The 14,366-nt window shown below is 39.7% G+C and overlaps 2 protein-coding genes across 7 annotated transcripts in view; one reads left to right on the top strand and one right to left on the bottom strand.

The window, feature by feature from the left end:
* NR3C1 (nuclear receptor subfamily 3 group C member 1) overlaps nucleotides 1–14,366 on the bottom strand; it is a 126,622-nt gene that overhangs the window by 36,061 nt on the left and 76,195 nt on the right. For 4 of the 6 annotated variants that reach the window (XM_008014817.3, XM_008014819.3, XM_073010603.1 and 1 more), the window contains exon 3: nucleotides 305–474. In XM_008014817.3, coding sequence (XP_008013008.3) covers nucleotides 305–474 — 170 coding nt within the window. The remainder of the gene's footprint in view (nucleotides 1–304; nucleotides 475–14,366) is intronic. The other 2 variants (XM_008014821.3, XM_008014820.3) reach the window with 1 other exon arrangement.
* On the top strand, nucleotides 2,091–3,355 carry LOC103244719 (glyceraldehyde-3-phosphate dehydrogenase). Its single transcript, XM_038006544.2, has one exon. It carries the CDS (start codon nucleotides 2,164–2,166, stop codon nucleotides 3,169–3,171), a length of 1,008 nt encoding a protein of 335 aa, XP_037862472.2. The 5' UTR covers nucleotides 2,091–2,163; the 3' UTR covers nucleotides 3,172–3,355.

The following is a 14,366-nucleotide window of genomic DNA, read 5'->3' as shown; positions in this document are numbered from 1 at the left end:
AACATTTTGTTATGCCCAAACTTAACACCATCATTTCATATGATAGTACTTTCTTATAGTGTTACCTTTTGCTCCCTGACCAAACTCCCAGGCATCAACTTATACTTTTCTATTTTATTCTAGATCTTTTTGTGTTGTTGTTTTAAATAATTTACTGCACATTAGAGGACCTAGAAGCCACCCTCCTCTCCCGTCTTAACTGATATTTAGCCTTCATGGGCTTTGCATGTAATGGAAATTTCAAAATCCACCCTGAGAAATGAAAACCAAGTAGAGGAAAAATAAAACTCTTCAAAACACACACTACCTTCCACTGCTCTTTTGAAGAAAACTTTACAGCTTCCACAAGTTAAGACTCCATAATGACATCCTGATGCTTCATCAGAGCACACCAGGCAGAGTTTCGGAGGTGGTCCTGTTGTTGCTGTTGAGGAGCTGGATGGAGGAGAGCTTACATCTGGTCTCATGCTGGGGCTAAAGAAGGGGAAGAACAGTGTTATGATTTAACTGTCAAAGAAATACCAAAATACAGTTCTCTTAGCTTCTCACTTCATAGTCAGAATGCGCACACTGAACTCTGGCTTCAAGTGCTAGCAGGCACTAAAATATCCTATCTAAATATATTCAAATCATGTTATATCCTTCTTTAAACAAAATTAAGAATGAGGTCATTTCTTTTGAAGTGTCTCCAAAATAGAATGGTGTGGTTCTGGTTCACTTCTTTTTTTTTTTTTTTTTAGATGCTTAGGATTTGTTTATTTTTATAATCACCTTTATTAAGGTGTCACACACAATAACACTGACTGTTTTCTAAATCTATAATTTATGGCTTTTGTTAAATATTCACATAACTACTATCACAATCAGGACAGAGGATATTTCCATCTTCCCAAAAAGATGCCTCCTATGCCTTTAATTGCTTAGGACATAATTTTTTTCCTAATTTAAGATCTTATACAGGCATCTTTTAAAATTCAATCAAGTGTTGTTACAATTCTACCCATGTTTCCCATTAGAGTCAAAATGTTTTTATAATCTTAAAAGTTTTGTCCCATGTCTCTCAATTCCTAATATCATCTTGGCTGAAACCACAATTTCATATGACTCAGACAAGACTGATCCAGAAACATTTTCTATAACCTTCCTGTCTGGCTTGTAGTAAGACTGGACAAAGCACTAGGCTTTCAAAAGTGAGTTCCATTCTGCCTACTCCACTCTATGACTCTTTGGCCTGAAGAAAAAGATAGAAATGTGAATCTGCTTCTTTTACTAGTCTAGTCTCTAACATTTTTCATTTTCTCACCACAAAGAGTGCCGGTCTAGTGATTACTAGGTGTTTAAAAGATAATTTGTTTTAAAAATTTTCAATCTCAAAGTTGAAAGAATTGTACAATAGATATATACTTTTTACCAATATTCACCAATTCTTAACATTTTTCCACATTTGCTGATAAAGATGTATTTTTATAAACCAACGAAACAGTGATCTTTTTATTACTGGAGGAAAAATTTATTGCATTTCATATTACATGATACAATGGTTTTCAATGTTGTATCTTCCTAAGGAATTTTCCTCTTACATGTTGACTTTAGAACTAGAACTGTATTATGCAGCTAAAATGATTTTGTAGCCTTCTGCTTATAATTAGAGACTGCCTATTCCATTTTTGGTTGTGTTCTTAAGCAAATCTTCAAAAACATGGATGCTGGCAACCTGTTGATTCTGGAATTCTACATACTAAAGTCTGTTTTGCTTATCACATATACAAGTTCATAAACATACTAGTACCTCTCTCTAAACTTTTCTTAATTTGCCTTTTCTCTAAAAGAGATGGCACTTAGAAATAAACTTAAATTGGGTGTTAGTTGTCTCTGTTATCCTTTATTATCTTTCTTTTATTTCAGCCAATAACAGTAGTAAATTTTCAATTACAAATATATTTAAACTAATTCACAGAGCAAAGTAACAAAAATTTTTTCTAGTTATCAGTCTGGTTATGAATTACATTTATCAAGTAACATATTTTGTTGCTATTGTTCTCTTTAGGAATAAAAGTTAAAAGGTAATAACTGTAGAATGACAATTTCTTTTGGCTCTCTGCTTCTCCGGTTCGAGAGTCAGCCGCGTCTTCTCTTGCATCGCCAGCGCATCCCTGAGACACCATGGGGAAGGTGAAGGTCAGAGTCAACGGATTTGGTCGTATTGGGCGCCTGGTCACCAGGGCTGCTTTTAACTCTGGTAAAGTGGATATTGTTGCCATCAATGACCCCTTTATTGACCTCAACTACATGGTTTACATGTTCCAGTATGATTCCACCCATGGCAAGTTCCATGGCACCGTGAAGGCTGAGAACGGGAAGCTTGTCATCAATGGAAGCCCCATCACCATCTTCCAGGAACGAGATCCCTCCAAAATCAAGTGGGGCGATGCTGGCGCTGAGTACGTCGTGGAGTCCACTGGCGTCTTCACCACCACGGAGAAGGCTGGGGCTCATTTGCAGGGGGGAGCCAAAAGGGTCATCATCTCTGCCCCCTCTGCTGACGCCCCCATGTTCGTCATGGGTGTGAACCATGAGAAGTATGACAACAGCCTCAAGATCGTCAGCAACGCCTCCTGCACCACCAACTGCTTAGCACCCCTGGCCAAGGTCATCCATGACAACTTTGGTATCGTGGAAGGACTCATGACCACAGTCCACGCCATCACTGCCACCCAGAAGACTGTGGATGGCCCCTCCGGCAAACTGTGGCGTGATGGCCGCGGAGCTCTCCAGAACATCATCCCTGCCTCTACTGGCGCTGCCAAGGCTGTGGGCAAGGTCATCCCTGAGCTGAACGGGAAGCTCACTGGCATGGCCTTCCGTGTCCCCACTGCCAACGTGTCAGTGGTGGACCTGACCTGCCGTCTGGAAAAACCTGCCAAATACGATGACATCAAGAAGGTGGTGAAGCAGGCGTCGGAGGGCCCCCTCAAGGGCATCCTGGGCTACACTGAGCACCAGGTGGTCTCCTCTGACTTCAACAGCGACACCCACTCTTCCACCTTCGACGCTGGGGCTGGCATTGCCCTCAACGACCACTTTGTCAAGCTCATTTCCTGGTATGACAACGAATTTGGCTACAGCAACAGGGTGGTGGACCTCATGGCCCACATGGCCTCCAAGGAGTAAGACCCCTGGACCACCAGCCCCAGCGAGAGCACAAGAGGAAGAGAGAGGCCCTCACTGCTGGGTAGTCCCTGCCACACTCAGTCCCCCGCCACACTGAATCTCCTCTCACAGTTTCCATGTAGACCCCTTGAAGAGGGGAGGGGCCTAGGGAGCCCCACCTTGTCGTGTACCATCAATAAAATCCCCTGTGCTCAGCCAAAAAAAAAAAAAAAAAGAATGACAATTTCTTTTATAAATGTTCCCGTAAGTAATTAAGCCAGTAAATTCAAATGCTCCCCCTAAATTCTGTCCTCAAATGAAGCTTCCTGAATCTTGCCAACTGTCTGCTTACCTAACAGCCTTAGTCACCAGGACAGCATTCCCACCACCCTTATTCTGGGAAAAGGCCCCAGGGTTTCACATTGTTCTCTGAACACTGTTAAGAAGAATTTCTAGATGCTTCCGTATTACAAGGCATTGATTCCCTGCTAGATTTGGGTGAGTGGACTGACTCCATGTTGAAAGCCTGTAACAGAAGAGAATAACCTGAAATGACTCTGCTGTAGGTCCAGCACAGGCTACCCTGATTAATGGAAACTTGTGACTAATGTAGAGGAGCTGCTTTGGGCCAGCGTTTTACAGAGAAGTAGGAAGGTCCTGGAACAGGGAATGGTGCAACAATGTGTTGGGGAAGCAAAAACCTCTCTGGCTTCTATTCTGAAGATACTCCTATTCTTGCTCAGCCAATCTCTGTCACCTGACAGCTATTTTTAGGGACCAACCAGTTGTTTGTATATTAGTTTACAGAAAATGAGTGCATTGTTTAAAGGTTAGGACGGTATTCTGAAGTGTTTCCCCAAGGAGTTATATATACACACATATGCATATATAGTATGTATTTATATTTTAAATAATAGTTTGTAGTACTTTGTAGTTTTAGCTCTCAACAACCCTGTGAAAATGATGTCATCACCCCTGGATGTGGTCATACTGGCCGTGGCAGGTGGTTGATCGGGGAGCCTATCTGTGGTGAAGTTGACATGTTTTAGATCCCAGCTGTACCACTTCACAGCTTCTGTTACCTTGGATAGGTATCTACCACTTTGACCCCTGTGTTTCCTCATCAGTAAACTGGGAAGGATATCACCTGTGTGTGTGTTGTGACAATAAGATAACACATAGAAAATCTACTACAAGTTCCTGCTTCAATACATGTTCATGTTCTTTTTTCTTTTTCAGAAACACTGAAGATTTTATGAGTAAGTATTATATAAGTGGAAGGTGGTATTAAGTCTAAATCCTAGGACCGTATTTCCCAAATTCTTAGATATTGGAATATATGCAAAACATGTTTAGGCCACTCAACTGTAAGCTACAGATGACAAGGGAAAGTAAAACTGAAATGAACAAATGGATTGATAATACAGTAGCTAAAAATCTGGAACCTTAATCAGGCTTTTGGCATCCCTTCAGGCAGTCATTCTGGGCTACATCAGATAAGAACTGAGTACATGGAAAGCTGCCAGATGTACCACAGATATCGGTGAAAAAAATCAATTTTTGTCATACAGATAGGAGGACTAAGATGGCCTATAATGAACACCATTGGAAAAAATGGATGAATGCTAAATGGTATTCAGTTGCAAGTTTGATATTGTTAAAAGGGCTAGGGTACAATAAAACAGTCAGAACTCAAGAGAAAACTATATGAAATTGACATCTTTTATTAAGGATAAGGATACATGGCAGAAGGAACCAAAAGTACACTATAGTAAAAGTGCATATTTCACCCCCTTTGAATGGGAAAGCTAAATGTCCTGGTCTTAAGGGCATCATTATCTGTAATAGTTATTGATTGCTCAATGTGTGTTCACAGCTATGCCAAACATTCTGAGAATGTTAAAAAGTTCCATTATGAACTATTGCTAGGGTGCTTGCTTTTAAGTGAAGAACCCTTGGAACAAAATGCCTTGTTCCAGGTGAATACCTGAATGCTGGTGGTTCCCAATCAGAATGGCAAATGTAGTAGAAACTGAATAATTCCTGAAGCCGAGCTTATGTTAGAGTTCAGAGAGAGAAAACCACGCATAAAGCTAGATATGTCTACTTAATTTTCTCGCAAGCAAAGCAATTGCCACAAGGAGGATTACGGGTGAAAGTCATGGATGGATTATGAGTTAATCACACACCTTGAGAAGCATGTAAAATGTGCAGGTAGATTACACCCATTCATTCAGGCAGATGTTTCCTGGCACCTGAATGAAAGGCAGGCACTGTGAGGATCCAGTATCATGCTACAAATGATAACAAACCTTGAAACTGTGGTCTAGGAAGGAGTATCAGAGTATTTTATAGCCACCTCTTCTGTCTCAGTACTATTACGAAGAGAATCAGCTTTACATACAGACAAATCTGGGTTCAAATCCTAGCTCCAGTGCTCTAATAGCTGTGACAGTGGCTAGCTGACTTAACTTCTTTGAGTCTATTCCCTTATTAGTGCCATTTTAGGGGGTTTGTGTGGATTATATATATTAGAGTTATATAAAGCATTGTTACATACTTGTGATCATCACACAATAGGTTTCTACCCTACCCCCAAGGATTATCTTTTCTTCTTCCTTTCTGGAGGATCTCAGGGAAAGAGAAGTGCTACAGTCTTCCCTGTGAGCTTGCAGAAGGTTAATGGTCCTCCAGAAACTTAAGTTCAGGTAATTATAGATTTCCTTTTGTTGATACTACACCAACATTTGACAATTTAGCTTTTTAAAGATTTTAGTATTGCAATGTGGAATCCAAAACTGTTATCAATGAACTTTTGATTATTACACTGAAATCTGTTAGTCTATCTTGCATTTTGAATGTATCTTTTACCCATGCATGATTTTCTATTATCATGCATTAGTCATTTGGAAAATACTGGTTCACTGAGTTATACAGATCTTTCAAATGTTGACATAGTTCATAATAGAAAAGAGTCACATTTATCAAGCTCACAGTGGCAGATATAAGTCTTCAAAAATGCTACATTTTGCTTGAAACCTATATTTTATCAATTGGCAACAAATACTTTAAATTGTTTTCCTTAAAGTGCTACGTTTACTTCAGTCATTTTTGGGAAAACATCGCCAAATGCCCAAGGCTGAAAACCAGAGTTTATCTCTCATGGTATTCCATGAAAAAAAGGGGGTTAATTCACTGTTTAATCTTATACACACTTTTCTTTGAGACAACTATCAAATGCTATATGTGATATAAGTGGATTATGCATCTTCTCATTTTGTCACAGTGACATGAGAAAGACCACATGTATTTAAGGGTTGAAATTTAATGTAATTAATAATTTTTTTGCTTCTTCAAACATTTTAAGTGCATGGCAGTGAATACAGTTAACTACTGTATACTAAGATGCCAACAGTTTTACTCATCTTTGCTTTTGTACTATCAGTGCAAATGTTGACATAATAAAATGGCAAATAAAGTGTGTGTTACTGTGAAAATAGTCTGCCCTTTCAGGGGAGACTCCCAGGGCCCCATGGACCACACTGGAAGAATTGCTGTTATGGAGACTAGTAAAGTGAAGACTCCAAACCAGACAGGCTACAATTCATAACTTAACTCTACCATGTAATAGCTTGGTGACCTTTTAACCTTCTTCTGTCTCAATTGCTCTACTGCTAATAGGAGTGGTAATGTACTTGACAAAAGGATACAGCATTGCTTACTAAATTAGAGGCTTTCCCTGACAGAGAAAGGGGCAGAGTTGGTCAACTATTACCCAAATGACATGATTGGCTTAGTCTTCAATTTAAGTGAATTAATCAGCAATTTTTCAGTGTAATGCACTGGGAGGAACAAAAAAGATACCACCTCAGAAAGCAAGTGTTAATATGGAAAAAATTCCAGAAATACAGCTGCTATAACTAGATTAATTTTTTACAACTACCAATAGAATGGGTATATTCCCATTGGCTTGCCAGTTTTTGTGCAAATACCATAACACTGCAGTTCGCAACAGAGAGTAATTTTGCTCTCTAGGAGACACTTGGCAATGTCTGAAAACACTTTTGGTTATCACGGTGGGGGAAATGCTATTGGCATCTAAGGGAGACGAGGCGAGGGATGCTGTAACCATCCTACAAGGCACAGGACAGCCCCCACCACAAAGAAGTATCCAGCTTCAAATGTCAATAATGCTGAGGATGAGAAAACCTGGCCATAAAGCTTTAAGCAACATAAAGTGGAAAAGAAAAAAAAAAAAGGACCAGAAACATTTTCAAACCTTCTAGACTATGCTTAAAAATGCAACAACTGCACTACTGAAGCAGCCCTAAACAGTCCACTCAAGAAAAGTCCAAAAAGAGATTCAAAACAGGACTGAAGCCAAGCTATGGACTATACAGCTTAGTTATCAAGTACAGGATTGGCTTGAGCCAGTAATTTCTTTTTCCCTCTAGCGCTAGCACTAAAAGGTAGTTTTTACACATTAAAGTCACCTGCATTTTTCTTATCTTTGTTCAGTAGGAAAAACGTAAATACTCAGCTGCATACACCAGGTGATTATGTTTTCTGACTGCCCATTTATCTCTGCATTAGCTAAAGGATTACTGATTTGTTTGATAATAAGCTAAGGAATAGTTTTCAAATCAAATAGAAAAATGCTTTAGGGGAAACCTTTCACAATATTTCTGTTAAATGGTTTTAGCAGAACACGTTTTATCTTATTTAACAAGCCAAAGAAAGACTGATTATTCTCTTTGCTTTGCATTTATTGAGAGAGGTTTGTATTGGTTTCAACTTTAGGTTCATATTAAGGTAGCCATCCAAACTCTGCATCATTTATATTCACTCCTCTTGGGGAGAGGGTTACAGTAACAAAACCTATACATTAATAGATTAAGAGAATTTTCAGTAAAGGATTTTTCAGACCTGTAAGACAGCAGTGGCCTAGTACTCAATGTCTCTGGGCTTGGTTTCCTTGTCTGTAAAACGAAGGTCTTGATTTAATTAACTCCAAATAAGCTGGCCATACCTTGCAAGGCGGGTTTGGGGATGGAAAAGTGGAGAAGAAAACACTTGGATCTATAAAGGGTTTCTTAGGTCCTCTGTATTTATTTGTAGAGAGAATATAATGTTATCTAAGCTCCTTAAAGTCTAATCTGTTTCATAGAAATAATGTATTCCTTTCTCATTGGAAGAATTAATCCACTGTTTGGTCACTGTGTTTGGGTAACTTACTTCCTAACGGCTGTATCCTTTTTGGTTCTTCAAACCAAGTGTCAAAGATGGAGAAAAACAGAGTAAGTCTTGAGACCCCAAGCACTCCCTTCTCAGGCGGTGTGTTCTCAGTCCTGTTTGCTCAGGCTTGCATTCGGGGATGCGAGTTTTAAGGAGAAGCAATAATAGTACATTGAATGGTAAACAGAATACCAACAACAAGTATGGTAAGAACAAAGACTGAAAACTTTTTCATTGCATGGTTATTTCTAGAATTAAGACTGGATTTTGTTCCCACCTTATGGTTCCTCACACATAAGAGCATACAAGGATAATAGATGGTTCAGACATCCAGAATTATGAACATGACATCTTCAAAGAAGGCAAGAACATGTTGGAGACAATGGTGAAGTTGTCACCTGTTTCCAACAAGGTATCTCGAGCATCTTTGAAATGCCATTTGTGTTCACCTCAAGTACAACAGTAACTTATTTCTAAATATTTTATTCGATTCTTAAAGAGAGATTTGAATTGCTCTCACTATGTTTAGTAATCCAGACTTACATGCAGAGATTTTGCCAATTCTAACCCATCTTCCACATCCTATTTATTACTCCGTGTAACACTATGTCAGGACCTTTTCCTTCCCATCCACTCTGACCGCCGCCATTCTAATGCATGCCTTCCCTCACCTCTTGCTTTAACCACTGCAATGGTTGATACTAAGTAGTCCTTCTAGCACTGGCTTCTCTTTCCATTCTATCCCCCAAACACTGCTAACACTCTTTTCTCAACATGATTAAAAATCTGAAGTGCTCCTCCACTGTGTATAGTACAAGCTCAATATGGTCCACAATTTGGTTCTTTTTTATTTTTCCAGTCATATGTCTTCTCACTCCCCTACATAATCCATGTAGTTTCTTTATCACTACAGGGATCCTGGATCCCACAAATATTTATCAAGGCCCTATGATAGGAGTAGCTTTTGCTAAGATCTGTTTTCTTTGTCTGAAGTGTCCACCATGGTATTTCTGATCCATGACAGCTTCTAGACTTCCTAAAACACTGCCATATAGCACTTTGCACAGATGATCCTATGTTACCTTTTGATGTATATGTATCCTGTTTCTATCAATAATTTCTTTTAGGGGCCCATGTCTTGGGTCTCTCTATATCACCAGCATCTTGTAAAATTTCAGTATATGTTCACCTATTTTGCTTACTTATACTTTATCTGTTTTGCAAAAGAACTCTGAGACAACTAAATTTATGAGATTATAATCAGAATACAGGTATAACCTCACTATTACTAGGCACTATTATGCAAGCTCTTTCTTTGTATAGATTATCCCATTTAATCCTCTCCACAGACCTATGAGGTGGGTACTATTTTCAGCATTTATAGATGAGGAAACAAGATTTAGAAAACGTGAGTTGCCTAAAGTGACCTAAGTAACTAGTAAAGTCAGGGTTCAAACCCAGGTCTTTCTGACACCAACATCAGTGTTCTTAAGCAATCTTATTCCTTCTCCACTATGATAAAGTGTCAGAACTGAGAAGCTGAGGTCTATCCAGGCCTTCAACTTGAGAAATAATGCTTTCAACTTTGTAGGTTTGATGTCTTGGTATCATAATACAAAAAAGGTGGCAATTTTTTTCTGTCCCTGCTTCCGATCATGACCTGCAAATGAAGATTTCTGTCCAAATAGGGATTGCCAGACTAGGTCAAATAGGTAAAAACATTTGTCTTAAAATTGTGTGACAATCTGTGTCATTTGACCTAATTTTCAAATGTTCCTCAAACTAATGTATATCTTATATTCCATAATTAGCAGTTCCTAAGTCCTACAAAGACATTTACAAAAACAAATGGAAATGCAGAACAGTTGTGTCTCTATTCATATCAATATAAAGGAAGGAAAAAGAACCCTCAGAACCAATCTCAACCTGATTTAAAGCCACACTACCCTTTCCTTCCCTCAAAGGCAAAGGCTTAATTCTTTAATTCTTAGATTCTCACATTAACATGAGAACTTCCTGGTTCCTCTGTCATGCCAGTATACTAGACGAGTTTCTTTTGCTATCTAAATTTCCCTCAGGTTTTGATGCTGCTGCTCTCATTTCACCCTCAGGTCCCTACAAATCCACTGAAACAATTTGAAGGAATAATTTTACGTACAGGACTCCCCACTTATCTGTGGTTTCACTTTTGAGAGTTTCAGGTACCTGCAATCAACAACAGTTTGAAAACATTAAATGGAAAATTCCAGAAGTAAACAATTCATAAGTTTTAAATTCTGTGCAATTCTGAGTAATGAGATCTTATGCCCTGGAACGTGAATCATCCCTTTGTCCAGCATATCCACTGGAGACGCTCCCTGGCGGTTAGTCCCTTACTAGTCATCTGTATTAGTTGTTTTCACACTGCTGATAAAGACATACCCAAAACTGGGAAGAAAAAGAGGTTTAATTGGACTTACAGTTCCACATGGCTGGGGAGGCCTCAGAATCATGGCAGGAGGTGAAAGGTACTTCTTACATGGTGGTGGCAAGAGAAAAATGAGGAAGAGGCAAAAGTGGAAACCCCTGATAAACCCATGAGATCTTGTTAGTCTTATTCACTATCAAGAGAATAGCACAGGAAAGACCAGCCCCCATGATTTGATTACCGCACCCCCTCCCCACCAGGTCCCTCCCACAACACATGGGAATTCTGGGACACACAGTTCAAGTTGAGATTTGGGTGAGAACACAGCCAAACCATATCATTCTGCCCCTGGCCCCTCTAAATCTCAAGTCCTCACATTTCAAAACCAATCATGCCTTCCCAACAGTCGCCCGAAGTCTTAGCTTATTTCAGTATTAACCCAAAAGTCCACAGTCCAAAGTCTCATCTGAGACAAGTAAGTCCCTTCTGCCTATGAGCCTATAAAATCAAAAGCAAGCTAGTGACTTCGTAGATACAAGGGCGGGGGGGTGCCATGCAGTGTCAGAGGTTAAATACAGCTGTTCCAAATGGGAGAAATTGGCCAAAACAAAGAGGGTTACAGGGCCCATGAAAGTCTGAAATCCAGTGAGATAGCCAAATTTTAAAGCTCCAAAATGATCTCCTTTGACCTCAGGTCTCACATCCAGGATGCTGATGCAAAAGATGAATTCCCATGGTCTTGGGCAGTTCTACCCCTGTGACTTTGCAGGGTACAGCCTACCTCCCAGCCACTTTCACAGGGTGGCGTTGAGTGTCTGCAGCTTTTCCAGGTACACAGTGCAAGCTATCGGTGGATCTACCATTCTGGGGTCTGGTGGATGACAGCTCTCTTCCCACAGCTCCACTGGGCAGTGCCCCAGTAGGGACTCTGTGTGAGGGCTCCAATCCCACATTTCCCTTCCACATTGCCCTAGCAGAGGTTCTCCATGACAGCCCTGCCCTGCCCTGCAGTAAAACTTCTGCCTGGGTATCCAGGTGTTTCCATACATCTTCTAAAATCTAGGCGGACGTTCCCAAACCTCAATTCTTGACTTCTGTGCACCCACAGGCTCAACACCATGTGGAAGCTGCCAAGGCTTGGGGCTTCCACCCTCTGAAGCCACAGCCTGAGCTCTACTTTGGTCCCTTTCAGCCACAGCTGGAGCAGCTGGGATACAGGGCACAAAGTCCCTAGCCTGCACACAGCATGAGGATCCTGGGCCTGGCCCATGAAACCACTTTTTCCTCCTGGGCCTCTGGGCCTGTGATGGGAAGGGCTACTTTGAAGGTGTCTGACATGGCCATGGAGACATCTTCCCCATGGTCTTAGGGATTAGCATGAGGCTCCGTGCTACTTATGCAAATATTTGCAGCCAGCTTTAATTTCTTCTCAAAATATGGGTTTCTCTTTTCAATTCTCAGGCTGCAAATTTTCTGAAGTTTTATGCTGTTTCCCTTTTAAAACAGAATGCTTTTAACAGCACCCAAGTCACCTTTTAAGTGCTTTGCTGCTTAGAAATTTCTTCCATCAGATACCCTAAATCATCTCTCTCAAGTTCAAAGTTCCACAAGTCTCTAGGGCAGGGGCAAAATGCCACCACTCTTTTTGCTAAAACATAACAATAGTAACCTTTGCTCCAGTTCCCAACAAGTTCCTAATATACATCTGAGACCACCTCAGCCTGGACCTTATTGTTCATATCACTATCAGCATTTTGGTCAAAGCCATTCAACATGTTTCTAAGAGTCTCCTAACTTTCCCACATTTTGCCGTCGTCTTCTGAGTCTTCCAAACTGTTCCAAACTCTGCCTGTTACCCAGTTCCAAAGTCGCTTCCACATTTTTGGGTATCTTTTCAGCAACACCCACTCTACTGGTACCAGTTTGCTGTATTAGTCCATTTTCATGCTTGTGATGACATACCCAAAACTGGGAACAAAAAGAAGTTTAATTGGACTTAAGAGTTCCACATGGCTGGGGAAGCCCCAGAATCATGGCAGGAGGCCATGGCAGGAATCATGGCAGGATACATGGTGGTGGCAAGAGAAAAATGAGGAAGAGGCAAAAGGGGAAACCCCTGATAAACCCATCAGATCATGTGAGACTTGTTAACTATCATGAGAATAGCAAGGGAAATACCTGATCCCATGATTCAATTACCTCCCCCTGGGTCCGTCCCACAACACATAGGAATTCCGGGAGATACAATTCAAGTTGAGATTTTGGTGAGGACACAGCCAAACCACATCACTATCTCTGTTACCAGTTGGACTGCCACGGTATCACAGTGATTGTTTTCAAGCAACCCTTATTTTACTTAATAATGGCCCTAAAGCACAAGATTAGTGATGCTGGCATATTGTTTAATTGTTTTATTCTATTATTAGTTACGGTTACTCTCTTATTGTTCCTAATTAATAAATTAAACTTTAACCATAGGTATGTATATATAGGAAAAACATTATACATATAGAATTTGGGTGGTTTCAAGCATACACTGGGGGTTTTGGAACCTATCCTCCATAAATAAGGGGTGGGGGCTGCTATATTTAGTAAATAATGAAAATATTGGTAAGCTTATCCCCAGAAGATCAAGGAGGAAAGAAATCGTTTTTAAGATTATATAAAAGTTATATAGCAGACATCTCTAATACAGCCAATTAGATAAAAATTTTAAGACTGAAAAAGTTTTCAGTAGGTGAAACAAAATATCCCTTTCACAATAATCATACTGGAAACTACTGACTTGTAATTCTGTGTGTCAAGCTGCATGGCTAGGTACAGTAAATAAATTATCTCAAATATTTTTTACTGAGTCCATTTTACAGGTAAGAATACAAAAACTGAGCCTTTTATTTGCCCAAAGTCACATTATAAGGCGACACCTGGATCTGAATTCAACTCTTCCTAATTCCAAAATCCATGTGCCTCATAACCTTATGACTGCTGCTTGGCAGGGACCTGCAGAGTAACATCCATTATGCTTGACAGAGTTTTTTAAGATTATGTGGGCCACTTAACAGTCTTAAGGTAAGGTTAAACATCAAAGTTAATTTCTGTTTTTGCCTCTTCTATCCTTCATATCACAGTGGAGCACAAATTATAATTAAGAGATACAAAAGCATTCAGTCACTTCCATTTTTTTCTTCAGATACTTACTATATTAAGTCTTAAATGAACATATTGGCATTCCAAATTATTAAGATAATGTCATGCTGGTCATTAAAATGCTAAATTAACACGAAGACTGCATTTCAAAAATACAAAAGTATAAATATGAGTGTTTTGTATTTCATACCATGAGTTTTGCCCTTAGAGGAACTCTGAAGTACACTGTTATATGTTTGACTAATGTATTCAACCCTAGAATTTTGGGGGATGCATTTGTTTTTTCTGAAATATACTGTCCCACTAAAGTATCAAGTTGGGCATACATGATGATATGAAAAGCATTTCCCAAACCATAGTTAATTTAAGTAAAATGAACTTAATATTATACAGCCTTAACTAGAAAGGAGACGTCTTGCCACACTAC

This window comes from Chlorocebus sabaeus, chromosome 23 (genome assembly GCF_047675955.1).
Source record: "Chlorocebus sabaeus isolate Y175 chromosome 23, mChlSab1.0.hap1, whole genome shotgun sequence".
NCBI lineage: Eukaryota > Metazoa > Chordata > Mammalia > Primates > Cercopithecidae > Chlorocebus > Chlorocebus sabaeus.
Note: the sequence above shows the minus strand (reverse complement) of the source record. Positions and strands in the feature narration are given on the sequence as shown.

Bases quoted from the DNA above. Each gene is read 5' to 3' on its own strand.
- LOC103244719 (XM_038006544.2), top strand. From the start codon at position 2,164: ATGGGGAAGGTGAAGGTCAGAGTCAACGGATTTGGTCGTATTGGGCGC.